Genomic DNA, 15,520 nt, shown 5'->3' with positions numbered 1-15,520 from the left:
GACATTTCTGTAGAACTTGACAAACTGATTTAGCTTGGGTTAGGTAATGATTTCTTAGCTAGTTGTCACTCTCCATGAAATAAAAAAGAAAAGATAGACATATTTCATCAAAATATAAGTATTCTGCTCATCGAAAGACACCATTAATAAAACATATCTGAGCCTCAGTCTGGGAGAAAGTATTTGCAATACCTATATCTGATAAAGCACTTGTATATAGAATATATAAACAATTCCTACAACTCAATAATAAAAAGTAAAACAACGAATAAAAGATCAGCAAAAAACTTGAACAGGCATTTCATGGAGGAAGAAATAAAAATGGTTAATAAGCACATGAAAAAGTGCTTAACATCCATCATTAGTCACCTGGGAAATGCAAATTAAGATCACAGTGGTATATACCGCAAAATCATTAAAACGGAAAAGGTGAAACAACCAGTAACACCAAATGCTGTTGAGCATATGGAGTAGTCAAAACTTTCATATATTGCTGGAGGCAGTGTAGAATGGTATAACCAGTTTAGAAATTATTCTAGTAGTTTCTCATAAAGTTAAAAGTACACCTACTCTAAGACCCAGAAACTCCACGTTAGTCCTTTACTCAAGAGAAATGAAAACATGTAGACATAGGAAGATGTGTACAATAATGTCTGTAGCAGGTTTCTTTGTAGTCACTCCAAACTGGAAACAACCTAAGTGCCCATCGTCAGCAGAATGGATAAACAAATCGGAATATAAACAGACAATGGAGTACGCTTCACTAATAAAAAGGAACAAACCACTGAAACATGTTACAACACAGAAAATCTTCAAAAATTTTATGCTGAGTTGAAAAAAGCCAGATATAAATGAGTACCTACTGTATGATTCAATATACATGAAGTTCTACAGGAGGCAGACTAACCTATGGTGAAACAAAACCCATACACCAATTGCCTCTGGGATGGAGGAGTGAGGTGGGGATTAACTGCAAAATTACAAAAGGAATCTTTCTTGGGTGATAAAAATGTTCTATATTTTAATAGAGGGGGTCACAGGGTATGTGCAATTGTCACAACTCATCAGACTTTACACTTAAAATGTGTGCATTTCACAGTGTGTAAGAAAAAGAAAAAAGTGCCTCTGTGGAGTAAGGTTTGTGTAAAGCCGCAGTGAAGCTGAGTTCAGTTGTTTCTTATCACAATATTTTTGCATGATTTGATTTGTTACCATTTGTTTATATTACTTTGATTAAAATGTATTTAAACTACTCATACAGATTTTCCAGTTAAGATGGTAGAATGAAAATGCCTAAAACTCTCCTTTTCCCTAAACCTAGTGATATAATAACAAATTAGGAGCAAACCAGCTAAAATACCTCAATATCAATTAAAAGAAAGGACTGAGCTTCATGCCATACAATCCAAAATGAGGGGGAGGAGGGAGAGAAAGAGAGAGAGAAAAGAAAGAGGTTTACTTGAATCCTTGTGGTTCATTGTAGTAAAACAAATTACTGTAACTAGCATGAAACACCCAACACACTCACTAACACACACAGTAGGCAAGAAATGTTAATGAAAAGCTGCTTTTTAAAAAATTGTACTAAGACCCTCATACACAGAGAAAGGCGAACCGACACACAAAACTTGTACCTGCACAAGCTAAAATATGGGAAGATTTAAGTGTCCTCGTGGGGGTAGGATACTAAGAAGAAATGCATCAACTGCCTTTAGCTGTGAGTCTTGAAATGTTGCCTTTTAGCTGGGTACATTACTGCCTTGAATAAAATGAGTGGTCTGGAAATAAGAAAATAGGGAAGGATGGGTACTGAGTAGGCTGCTACTAATCTATGCCACAGACGACAGTCTTATCTAGACAAAAGCAAAATTGAAGAAATAGAAAAAATTTCCCTAGAAAGGTTTTGTGTTGAGGAAGAACATAATGAAAATATGAAACTTGATAGAAGCAGAGAAACTTAGAGATGACAAACAAAAGCTGAAGGAAAATGAAAACTGCAGACCTAAGAAATAAATACAGAAGCAAAACCAAACTAAACAGAAAAAAAAAAAGACTAAATTTAGCAAATTAGACTTGGCCTATAACGAAATTACTAACAAAGAAAAAAGGTTTGAGATAACCACGATGAACATAGAGGAAAAGAAGGAGATTAAAGTAAGTGGACAGCAAGGCAGAGGACCTGAATAGACATTTTTTTTCCAATTTTTTTCCATTTACATTTTTTCCATTTACAGATGGCCAACAGATACATGGAAAGATGCTCAATATCACTAATCATCAGGGAAATGCAAATCAAAACCACAGTGAGATGCCACCTCACACCTATCAGAATGGCTAACACCAAAAAGACATCAAACAACAAGTGTTGGCAAGGATATGGAAAAAAGGGAACCGTTGTACACTGTTGGTGGGATTGTAAACTAGTGCAGCCACTATGGAAAACGTACAGAAGTTCCTCAAAAAATTAAAAATTGAACTGTCATATGATCCAGCAATTTCACTTCTGGGTATTGGCCCAAAGAAAACAAAAATACTAATTCAAAAAGATATATGCACCCCAATGTTCATTGCAGCATTTTTTTAGAATAGCCAAGATATGGAAGCAACCTAAGTGTACATCAATGGAAGAATGGATAAAGAAGATGTGGTATACATACATACAAACATACATACATACATAATGGAATATTACTCAGCCATTAAAAATGAATTCTTGCCATTTGTGACAACATGGATGGACCTAAAGGGTATTATGCTAAGTGAAATAAGTGAGACACAGAAAGACATCTTTCCATATGATTTCACTTATAGTGGAATCTAAAAAGCAAAACAAACAAAACAAAAACAGACTCATAGATACATAGAACAAATGGGTGGTTGCCAGGGGGCTCGGGGGTGGGAGGGTGGGCAGTAAAGGTGAAGGGGATTAAGAGCTACAAACCTCCATTTATAAAATAAATAAGCCAAGGGGATGTAATATACAGCATAAGGAATATGGTCAATAACATTGTAATAACTTTGTATAGGGATAGATGGTTACTATATTATCATAACAAACATTTCATGATGTATGTAAATGTCAAATAACTATGTAGTACAACTGAAACTAACATAATATTGTCCACCAACTATGTTCAATAATAATAAAAACGTAAATGGACAATAGACCAAAACAAAAATAATATTTGTCATTGAAGTCGGGAAACCAACATGCAGAATGGAAAAGATAATCAAAGACAGAGAAAAATAAAATTTTCTAGAAAATAGGAAGAATTGAATCTGTAGAAAAATATTATATCACATTGCAAGAAAAAAATAATAAATGATGATATATTCTGAAACATGTATTAGGTAAGTTCACAAAACTTCAAAAGTAATGCAAGCATTTTCCAGGGAGAAAAATCAGGCTGAATGTGAGGTGGAAGTGGGAGGGGAGGATCAGGCTGGCCACTTACTGATCTAAAACCAGATTAAATGCCATTAAAAAATGCATCAATAACCTACAAAGAGCTAATGAAAGGGTTATGTGATGCCAAAATGGTATGCTTTATGCCAAGCTGAGTAATTATCCAAATATACAGTCAATAGGTAGACATTCTCAGACAGTAGGCAGATAGCTTTAAAACCAAGCAAACAAATCATGAAATATATATTTGTGAATCTTGAAAAAAAATGACAACATCAAAATATTCTACCCAAGTAAGAAACGATAGGAGAAATCATAGCAAATATGTGATTAATTTAAATATATAACAATGACTAGGGAGTCCCCTGGCAGTCCAGTGGTTAGGACTCAGTGCTTTCACTGCCATGGCCCAGGTGCAGTCCCTGATTGGGGAACTAAGATCCCATAAGTCACGTTATGCAGGCAAAAGAAAAAAAAAAAAAAAGACTATTATAGGATGCATGATTGGGGAGAGAAAGGTTAAATTGGCATAAGTTGTAAAAATAATAAAACTGGGGGAAAGAAAATGTATCCATTTCGCATATCTCTTGGTCATAAATCAATAAACATAGCAAAGTGAACAAATTGACAAGTAGTAGTATAAGTATATTATTTATATGTTATAAAGGGAATCACCAGAACTAAAATAACAGTACAATTGACAAAAGCAGAAAGTGAGAAAGAGAAAAGAGTTAAGAGAAAGTGCAGTGTGCTAATTATCTAAAATTTCACAGGGAACATCAACAAATGCTGCCTAAAGTTGCTATACCAAGAGGTAGTGGTTAGATAAAATATATAAACTTACAAATGTTTCACTGGCAATATCTAAAAAGAGGATATAATCCTTCCAAATTATGACAAGGAAAGTACACACTGCATACATTTAGCCCAAGTAACAGAAAGAAAATCCATGCACAAGAAGGCAAAAGACAAGGGAAGCATTTGAAACAAAACTAAAACATAAAATTAGATGAAAAAATTAAAACAAAATATATTTGTTTTGATATCAAATGTAAAAAGGATATATTCACACAAAGATGATCAGATTTGATTTTTAAAAATACCAAACAATCTGTTGAATACACAAGAAGCATCCAGAGCTAAAAGATTCAGATTATATGGGAAAACAAGACACGATAGGCAAATATGTAGTAACAAAAAATATCTTCATTGAAAATATCAGTATCACCAAGACTAAATCCAAAACAAATGTTAGATAAGGTAGAGGTCCATTTTATAGGTATGAGGTATACAGTTTACAATGAGAATAGAGCTGCCACAAATGTGTACATTTATAATAAGAGATGAAAACAAAAACTGCAGGAAAACAAGAAGTGGATAGAAACACAGTATTAGCAGCAGATTTTAACTTGCTCCTGTAGGCTTATGACAGACCAACTACACATCAAAATAAACATACAGAGAATTTTAATAATATAATTATACTCCAGCTAACAGATATGCCTCAAACTCTACAACATGAAAGATATATACCTTCTTTTCATGGAAAATTTAACATTTGTTTCCATGGAAAATTTACAAAACCAGTGCTATATAAAGAACACAGATCATTTCCAAATATATACACAAATACATGAAGAAGAGACCATGATCCATGAACACACTACAATAAAACTAGAAATTAATAATCATAAATAGAAAAATATCTAGCCACAGAAAAGTATGTGCCTTTCTCTTAAATACTTCAAATTCAGAATGAAAAATGAAGAAAATTTATAAAATACAGATTATGAATGCATCCTATATCAAAAAATTTAGGGATTATCTGAAGTTGAGCACTCATAGTTTTACACATTTAAGCAATTAAAAAGGAATCTAAACAAATAAGAATTGGACTAATATATCTGAATAAAAACTACAAAATTAAATCATGCAGTTTTTCAAGGAAAACATAAGAAATAAGATAATAATGATTAAAGCAGAAATTTCTTATATAAGAAACAGAAAATCAGGAAAACTGATAAAACCTAGAGTGTAGATAAAGTTTTGGTTATTAGGGGAAGGGAGAAAACACAGAGAAAAGGGCAGTTGAAAAAGGCTCTCAGGAACAAGTATGTAGCATTTAAAAAAATCTTTTCATTATGAAAACCTTCAAATATATACAAAATTAGAGACAGAAATATAATAAACACCCATGTATCCAATAACCACACCATCTTGATTACCGTAGCTTTTATAGTAAGTCTTGAAGTTGGGTAGTGTCAATCCTCTGACTATTCTTCAATATTGTGTACGATATTATGAGTATTTTGCTTCTTCATATAATCTTTAGAATCAGTTTGTCAATATCTACAAAATAACTTGCTGGTATTTTAATTGGCATTGTGTTGGACCTGTAAATCAAGTTGAGAAGAACTGACATCTTAACAGTATTGAGTCTTTTCATCCATGAACAAGGAATATCTCTCCACTTAATTAAATCTTCTTTTCTTTCTTCAGAGTTGTGTAGTTACCCTCATATAGATCTTGTACATATTTTGTTAGATGTATATCTAATATTTTTGCCAATAATTTATTGATATACAGGAAAGCAACCAACTTGTCTATACTGACCTTGTATCCTGCAAACTTACTATAACTATGTATAAGTTCCAGGAGTTTTTTGTTGATTCTTCAGAATTTTCTAGATAGACAATTATGTCATCTGCAAATAAGGACTGTTTTATTTCTTCCTTCCCAATTTGTATAACTTTTATTTCCTTCTCTTCTCTTATTCCAGTACAATATTGAAAAGGAGTGGTGAGAGGGGACATCCTCTCTCTGCTGGAGACAACTCCTTTTTGTTTCCTTCATCTGACATCTTGATTTCCCTTTCTTTCCTGAAAAATATTGTCACTGGGGATAGAACTCTGCATTGACAGTTCTTTTCTTTCAGCACTCGAGAAATGTATGCCACTTCCTTCTGGCCTCCATGGTTTCTGATGAGAAACTTGCTGTCATTTGAATTGTTTTCCCCTACCAGTAAGGTGTCATTTCTCTCGCTGCTTTCTTTGTCTTTGATTTTCATGAGTCTGACTATGAGAAATCTTGATGTGGATTCCTTTGCGTTTATACTGTTTGAGATTTATTCAGCTTCTTGAATCTGTATGTTTATGTCTTTTGCTAAATTTGGCAAATATTCAACCATTATTTCTTCAAGTAGTTTCTTAGCAGCTCTACACTCCTCTTCCAGATTCTGATGACGAAATGTTAAATATTTTTGTTATAGTCTCACAGATCCCTGAAACTCTGGTTGTTTGTTTTTTCAATCTAGTTTCTCTTTTTGTTTGGGTAATTTCTATTATTCCACCGTCAAGTTCATTGATTCTTTCCTCTGTCCTCTCCATTTTGCTGTTAACCCATTTATTAAGCTTTTAAATTTTAATTATTGAATTTTTCACTTATAAAATTTCCATTTAGTTCATTATATCTTCTATTTCTTTGTTGAGGCTTTCTTTTTTCTTTTTTTTTCTTTTGTTTCAAGCATGTTCACAAATGCTCTTTGAAACATTTTTATCATGTCTGCTTTAAAGCCATAGTCGGAAAATTCTAACACGTGCATCATCTCAGCACTGGTGAGTATTACTTTTCTTTTCTCATTTACATTGAGATTTTCCTGGTTCTTGGTATGAGGAGTAATTTTCAATTGAATCCTGGACATTTTGGGTGTTATGATACTTTGGATCTTATTTAAGTCATCTGTTTCAGCAGCCTTTTCTGATACTGCATGGGGTTGGGGATGAAGAGAGAAGGGTGCTGCCTCATTACTATTAGATGGCAGGAGAAGTCCATGTTCTGCCTCTGTTGACGCAATTGAGATGTGAGGAGCACTTTGTAATTGCTGGGCTGGGGTGGGAGTACTAGCTCCCCACTAAATTTCTGCTATACCACCCTGGCTGGGAGGGAGAGACATGCTTTATTATTGTTCCCCATGTGGCTCTCCTTGGCTTCCCATGGGGATGGGCAATGATAAGGGTCCTGACTCTCTACTAGGACTCCTCTGATACCATCCCAGCAGACAGGGGCACTTCATTACTGTTAGGTGGGAGTGGAAGTCCAGGTTCTCCATTGGCACTGTGGGGGCAGCAGGGGGATGGAGTGGCCCATTATTTGGCCTTCTCTGACACTACTCTGGGGAAGGACACCTTGTTACAGCCTGGCAAGGATGAAAGTTTAAAGTCTTCACTTGGACTTTGCTGGTTGGGGGTGACCACATTTTTTTTTTTCTGTGATGTTTGGCTGGTTATAGAGCAGTTCTCATCTACAAGTTTTCTGGCTGGCTAGTATGCCCCTTTCCTGTCCTTTGGCTAGAGAATTCAGGGGTTTTTTGGAGGCTTTTTTTTTGGTCTGTGCCAGTTGGCATTTCCAGGTTGTCACCTACTCCAGCACCCAGTCCACAATGTATGAAGCAAAAAAACAAAAACAAAAAAACCCAAGGAATTCACTTCCATGTTGTGACTCAGGTCCCTGGCAAGTCTGCCATCTTCTCTCCACTGATCAGAGTCTTCTTACTCTTTTTTTCCATACATAATGTCCAGGATGTTCAGCTAAGTATACTTAGCAAGAGGAATAGAGGAAAGTACATCTACTCCATCTTTTTAGAACCCTGCCTGTGTTTTTCCTGTGGTATTTTATGTCAAATCCCAGGCATCATATCATTTCACCCATAAAGAATTTAGTCAGTATTAGAAAATATTATTAAAAAATATAGCCACGATACCATTTTCACACTCCCTAAAATTGAAAATAAATCTTTACTAGCTAATAATCAGCTTTCACCCCCACCCCCACATACTGCCTCAAAATTTTGTTTGACACCTGTGTTCAAATAACAATCTCCGATAAGGCACAAACATTGCATGGGATTGTTGGATCAAAAGAGCTCCCCTCCCTTTTCTATACTCACGTCATTTATTTGAAAAACTTTGGTCCTGTGGTATCTCCCACATTCTAGATCTGGTTGACTGTATTCCTGAGGTATCATTTAATGTGTTTTACTACTCTCCATAGTTCCTAGAAACTGAAAATTTATATTATTAAATATAAAGTTATGATTACATTTAGGTTCATTTTTTTTGACAAACATATTTCACAGGCAGTTCTGTGTGCCTCTAGTTGTACCACTTAAGAAGACACATAATGTCTGATTATCCTATTTTTTAGAAGTTAGCAATAATCACTAGGTTCTGAGGGTAACAGCTTGAATCATTCATTAAAAAGGTCCCCACTGACTGTTCACCTAATGCAAGGGTTCTCAAATAAATTGCTATTTTGGACCAGATAATACTTTGTTATGGGGGACTGTCCTATGCATTGTAGGATACTTAGTAGGATCCCTGGTACCCTCAACACTCTTGCCCCATACACACCATCTTATTGTGACAATAAAAAATGTCTCCAGATGTTGCCAAATGTCCTCCAGAGAGAAGATGGCCCCCAATCAAGAATCCTTGACTTTACAGTTTTAGCAGCCATTAATAACTCTTGCCTGGATCCATTATTTCATTAGAGTTTGCAAAGTTGAGATTTTTAAAAATTCTATCATTCCTGTGTTTACAACTGTAATTTTTTAAAGAAATACTTTCTCTGAGTCTATCCAGCAAAGGCAAAATAAATGTTTGATTATTTTATTTATCAATGTTTCTAGAATAAGCTGTGCCCTAACAATCTCCAAATTGACTAATTAATTTTTGTTTAAAGTATCATTTGTAATTCTTGAATATTTACACATTTCATATATTTCAGTCCTTTGCAGTCATTTTTCTTTGTGATGTTCGGGTTTTCCCATCTTTCGTCAGTGGAATCTTTTTCAAGTTAGGTCCTGTTTCCTTTTGACATGACCCTAAATTGTTTGATAATTTCCTTGCTTTCAAATATGACAAAATAGATAATCCAGACTCATTTTACATAGTTCCTGCCCCAGACCTGAAGTCAGCCACCTACCCAAAGGAGCCCTCATTCCTTTTATTGGGAAATGGTATTTAGGATCCACAATCTGAGCACAGTGGGTTTTCATTGCTATTGGGCTGTCACTACTTTCAGGTCTTTTCAATGCGTAGGACCAGGAAATACATATTTTTTAATGAAAAATGTAAGTTCTGATTACATCTTGGCATTTTAATTCAATTTAACTTGCAGTGTTTTTACTTTCATTTTATATTTAATCTCTTTTCTCTTATGCTGAAATCATGATTTCTAATATCTATCTCCCTCTTTCTCTCTCCCCCTTCCCAATCTCTCTCTCTCACATTACCACCATGGAATGCAATTTCAGACTTCTTGTTCATTTCATCCTTAGGTTACATCCTACTAAAGGATGTAGGTTACATCCTACATCCTGTTTAAATGTCACTTTAAATAATAATTCTCTCCATTTATGACACTAATGTGATAAACAGGTTCATTTGTTTTAGTTTCTTTTCAGTTTTTAGGCATAGCTCTTTTAAATTTAATTTTGTTTTTAACTATATAAGATCTACACATGGCTCCAAAGTTAGAACTATAAAACAAGGCATGTTTGGAAAGGTAGAGGTTCCATCATTATCTATTCCTTCACCTCCTCTTCCTTCTCTAAGATAACTATTTTTATTAGATATGGTTTATACTTCTGTTTTTTAAAAGTGTACGCACACAGACACACACACACATGCATGTGCATGTTTGCCCCCCCAAAGGTAGCATACCGTATACAATATCCTGCACCTTACATTAAAATTTTTATTGTTGTAAAATATACACAACATGAAGCTTATCATTTTAGCCATATTTAAGTATACAATTCAGTGGCATTAAGTACATTCAAAATATTGTGCAATCATTATCACATTATTAATTTTCAGAACATTTTCATCATCTTAAATGGAAACTCTATACCCATTAAACAATGATTCCTCATTCCCTTCTCCCACCTCAGCCCTTGGTAACCTTTATTCTTCTTTTTGTCTCAATAGATTTACCTAGTCTATCTGCAGTTTGGTTTTTTTTGTTTGTTTGTTTTTCTTTTTCATTGAATTGTATATTCTAGAGATCACTCATAGGAGTATAGAGAGATCCTCATTGATTTATTACAGCTGTATAGTATTCTACTGAATGGATTAAACCATATTCAACCAGTTTCTTGTGGATGGGAACTTTGTATTTCTAATCTTTTGCCATTACAAACAGTGCTGCAATGAACAGAATACGGCATTCATCATTTCATTTTTTGCCTGTTTTATCTTTTAAATACATTTCTAAATGTGGAATTGGTGAGTCTAAGGATAAATGCCTATGTAATTTTAGAGCATTTGGATTTGATACGATAGACAGAAATGAACCACAAAACTATTTAAGTATTAAATAAAAACCCATTTAATGGGGCTAAATGTTTAAAAAGTATGATTAAAACACTGCTTTAACCCAGGGGATACTTTATTTAGCTCTTTTAATTAAAATGATTTTGTTTGAAGGACAGGGCATGACAAATACCTCTCTTGCTGTCTTTAGTTTCTTTGGATTTGAACAGATTGGTGTCCCACATGAAATTATGTTGCTCCTACTTTTCCTTATGAGAATACTGTTAAGAAGGAATACTACCTTAAAAGTCTTTGCCTAACTACATTGGGGAAAAAGGGAGGGAGCTATGCCAATTCTCAGAGAATTTTGGCTGCCAAATAGCACATCTGGGCAAATTGGGCCAGGAAAAAATCTTTAGGTATATAAATCTTTAAAGTAAGTTTCTCTAGGCCTGAATAATCCAGACATTGGTGTCTCGTACTATATCCTAAACCATGATTGGATGTCCAGTCCCAGATTTCAGGGGTGTTAGATTTTTAATTATGAAATGCTGAGAGACAATTAGGGCTTCACAGAAATCTCATGAAGTCAGGGCCACAAAGGAAGACCCCAAAGTCGGGTGAGCACAGAGGCTACTCTCGGATCCAGAGGGCATGTGGCCAGCCAGTGGATGCACCAATTGCTAACGTTTAACCATTAATCAGAAGTCTAAGACAGGAACCAGGGATATGCCCCAAGATCCATTTACCCACCATGCGCGTCCCCCCCCAAACACACTTCTGGGGATCTAACTCTTCTCTGGCTGCGAACTCATGCAGAGTCCTGGCAGGGCTCACCCCGAAGCACACCCCCTGTACGGACTCCCCAGGACCGCGGCGCCTGCAAGCTGCCAAGGCTCCCCGCGGCTACGTGAGCTCGGTCTTGGAGGTGGAGGGCGCATTTCAATCCGGAAACGCCCAGCCCCTCTGCGGGTTCCGCAAACTGACGCCCCTCCCGATGGGGAGGTGGGGGTAGGAGGGCGATGGGGAGGGCCCGGCCTCCTCGGATGGAGGTTGCAGCCAACTCCCGCGGGAGTCTCTAGTCCTGCTTGACTGAGAATCCCGCATCCCCGGGTCTGGGTCTGGGTCCCTGCAGGAGGACCCGTTCTCATCCTCAACCTTGTGGCCTCTGTCGGGTGGGGAAGTTCAGCTGCGGGTCTAGCCAAGCCAGGCACGTTTAGAGACCCTCGTCCCTGGTCCGTGGCCCAGCGAGGGCGGAGGGGGAGGGAAAGGGGCTGCAGTCGCCTTTCCCAAATCTGCTCCCTAACTGCCCCCTCCCCCGTCGTCTGCTCGCTTTGTACAGGCAGTCAAAACAGAGCTAGCGGCCAATTGAGGGGGACGGGAAGCAAAGTCGACTAGCGCCTCGCCCCCTCCTCCAGGCCCCCCCCGCCCTCCCTCCCCTTTCCCACTTCTCTCCTCGCCCTAACCTCGCCCCCATCCCCCGCTCATTTCCTCTCGTACCCAAGCTCGCCAATCCCTCTTTCCAAGCCCCTTTTCCAAACTCTGGCCTTCCTCTCCGGATCGCCCCCCTTCTCCCCAATCTGAGTCCTTTCCCCTCCCTTCACCCTACCCCTTTCCTTCCTCTTCCCCTCCCCCAGCCCCTGGCTCCCCTCGTTCCTCCCCACCCCATCGCCCCCTTACTCTGTCTCCGCCCACTCTGAGCCGGCCCCTCGGTCAGGGCTGCGCCCCACGTGTGGACGGCTGCGCTCCAGCCCCCACTGACAGCCGCCGCCCGCCGGCCCGCCCAGCGCCCCGCCGGGCCTCAAAACCCCCGCGCCGCGCCCTCGCCCGCCGCATCTTCCCCGGCGTCCAGCCTCCCGCCCTCCCTCTCACCGGCGTCTCGCCCCGGTCCCGCGCACCTCCGCCCTGCTCTTCGGCCGCCGCCGGCGCGTCGCTGCCCAGTGGAACTCCGGGCGAGCCGGGAGAAGACCCTCCTTTTCTCTGGGGGGCGACTTTTGTTTGCTTTCCGGCTTCTTTCTGGTGACTTTTGCAGCTTTCCAAGATCTGTACCCGGAGCGCACGGGAATCCGCCGAGTCGCTGCGTGCAGGCCCTTTTTTTCTTTTGAGGTCCGCTTTCTTTGTAACTTTACGCCGCGGCTGCTCGGGTTACTTTTGTAATTTCCCGCCCCCGCCTGCTGGCGGTCCTGGAGTCGCTCGGGGCAGCGGCCCGGGGGATGCAACGTGGACCGCGCGGGGCTGCCGGCCGCTCCACCGCCGCGCCTCGCCGCCCGCTGCTCTAGAGCTCGCGCCTCGCCGGCAGTCAGCGGGCCAGCGCTCGGTCCTGGGCTCCCACTAGATCAGGGAGCCCGAGCTCAAGGGAGTCTCCGGAGCCGACGAAGGGCTTGTTAGACCTGACTTTTTTCGGGCCGCGTAGATTTTGTCTTCGAGCGCTCCGTCTCCGCGGACCACGGTCCGCGCGCTCTCAGCGCGCGCGATGGGGAGACGACGGCGGCTGTGTCTCCAGCCCTACTTCGTGTGGCTGGGCTGCGTGGCGCTCTGGGCGCAGGGCACAGCCGGCCAGCCCCAGCCCCCGCCGCCCAAGCCGCCCCGGCCCCAGTCGCCGCCGCAACAGGTCAGGCCCGCAGCGGCGGGCTCTGAAGGCGGGTTCGCAGTGCCCGAGTACCGGGAGGAGGGCGTCGCGGCGGCCAGCCGCGTCCGCAGGCGAGGACAGCAGGACGTGCTCCGAGGGTAGGTGGGCAGGCGGCACGGGGGGAAACCTCGGCTTGGCAGCTTTCCATCCCACCCCCTCCCAAAACTCAGTTCTGGCGGCTAGAGCCGAGGCCCCTTCCACCAGTAGACCCCGAAGACTCCCAGAAGCGCCTCCCCCTTTTCCTCAGCAGTTCGGCCGGCAAAAAAAAAAAACACAAAAAAAACCTCCCTCGGGGGGTTGGGCAGCGGGTGGGTCGGAGGCCCCCGGGTGCGGATCGCGGAGCGCCTGCAGAGCCTGCCGTGCGGGGACAAGTTCCTGGCGGAAGGCGCGCTTGAGGCCGCCCCGCGCCGGGGCTGGTCAAGCCTGCCTGCTCCCCACCGTCGGGGGCGCAACTCCCGAGCCTTTTGTTTGAGGACGTGTGCGGGACTTACAGCTCATTCTAATCATCAAGCCGAGCGCTCCACCTTCCGACTCGCCATCCTTGACGTGTCGGGGCCAAAGTAACAGTTGATCAAGGAGGGATGGATTTGGGGACGAGGGCAAGGATTTTTGAAACGGAGTGTTCCCTTTGTTCTCTGCATCCGGAGGCTAGAATAGTAGCAAATTATACGTTTCCCTGTTTCTTTTCGCTCCTTAAAAAGGTAGCAACGGAGGGCGGATGAAAGGCAATGTTTAGACATTTCTGACCCTCCTCATTCCAGTGTCTAGCTCGTTCACTTCCACGTCTGAGCCCCAAGCCCCAAGAATTTGACGTGTAGTTTTGGTCTGTTGGTTGTCCCATAAATGTTACGAAAACTGCTAATGTATTACCGCACCCCTCTCTAAGTGTGCGTTACTTCACTTGTCTATCACAGGCCCAACGTATGCGGATCCAGGTTCCACTCCTACTGCTGCCCGGGATGGAAGACGCTCCCTGGAGGAAACCAATGCATTGTCCGTGAGTGCTAGGCTGGGATCGAAGTTTGGGAGCAGCACGCTCGGCCCCATCTCAGGGCCGACCTCTTGCATTCAGTCGTTTGGACACACATTTGCGTTTAGAATCCGGTGGCCACATAGCAGTAATAATTAGGACGCGCGGCCCCATTTGAATGGTGGGGAAGAAGCAGCCAGTTTGCTTCGGTTTAGACTTCACTTATAGACTCTGTTGAAGGGCAATAATAATAAAGGTTTCAAAGATACTTGGAAGTTTTATCTTTCTATGTCTATTAATACAAACTGACGGGGGAGTACAGCAATTCCCCAGATAACCCACACCACTTTTTCCTGAAGGAGAGCAGATAAGACCACAATGTGATTATGTAAATTATCTGCCTTTTGACTCTGCAGGAGGTTTAGGCCTTCTGAAGATCAAGCTTGCTTAGGCCTCCGTACAAAACCGCTTTATTATCTCTGGTTTCATCTCAACAGTCATCTAACATAGATATGAAAGGAGCACTCTCAGAGATTTAGAGTTGATCCAGGTTAACGAAAATTTTAAAAGAGAGAACTCTTCCAAATGGCTTGACTTTTTTTTTTTTTTTAATTTTTGGAAGACATTTAGGAAATTTAGGATTTCCAGATCCCAGATCTCATAGTGTACAGTAGATTTCCAAAGTGTGAGTCTTAGAACTTCAAAAGTTTTGCATATCTGACCTTAAAAGTTTTGATTATTTTATTCAGTTTCCAAAGTGTATACCCAGCTCTCCAAGTTTTAATTGGAGAAGTCATTAGTTATCATTATCAGCCTCACAGTGGTGGACTATGGGATGTCTTACTTCACATGCCTGTGAATTTGTGAGTTGAAGTGTGACTGGCCTTTTCTTGTGTACTTATATAGCACAGCCACATTTGCCTTGTTGGGAGGACAGCCAGGTGTCATAGCACATTTATTTAGAGACAGTCTTGACTTTAGATTGACCTCAATATTCTCCAGGGAAAAGATAATTATGCCACATGAAGAGAGAAAAAGGGCAAGCCACACTAGCCAAGGGATAATAAGGATGTAGTGGCATCTCTGACTCTATATTTATTGGTTTTGTGGGTTTGAGATAGACACTTGATGTTATTTCTGTGCAGTTTTTAAAAAGGCATGGTATCTCAAGTGTTGTGAATACTAGCTTCTTATTATTTCTA

At 40.6% G+C, this 15,520-nt stretch overlaps 1 protein-coding gene across 1 annotated transcript in view; it reads left to right on the top strand.

Moving 5' to 3' along the window:
- The first annotated feature begins 12,572 nt into the window (after positions 1-12,572).
- Positions 12,573-15,520, top strand: part of FBN2 (fibrillin 2) — a 234,020-nt gene continuing 231,072 nt past the window's right edge. Inside the window, exons 1-2 of the mRNA XM_019924346.3 lie at positions 12,573-13,446; positions 14,263-14,345. Of these exons, the coding sequence (XP_019779905.1) occupies positions 13,193-13,446; positions 14,263-14,345 (337 nt within the window). The 5' untranslated portion in view covers positions 12,573-13,192. The remainder of the gene's footprint in view (positions 13,447-14,262; positions 14,346-15,520) is intronic.

The sequence above is a fragment of the Tursiops truncatus genome, chromosome 3 (genome assembly GCF_011762595.2).
Source record: "Tursiops truncatus isolate mTurTru1 chromosome 3, mTurTru1.mat.Y, whole genome shotgun sequence".
Taxonomy (NCBI): Eukaryota; Metazoa; Chordata; class Mammalia; order Artiodactyla; family Delphinidae; genus Tursiops; species Tursiops truncatus.
Note: the sequence above shows the minus strand (reverse complement) of the source record. Positions and strands in the feature narration are given on the sequence as shown.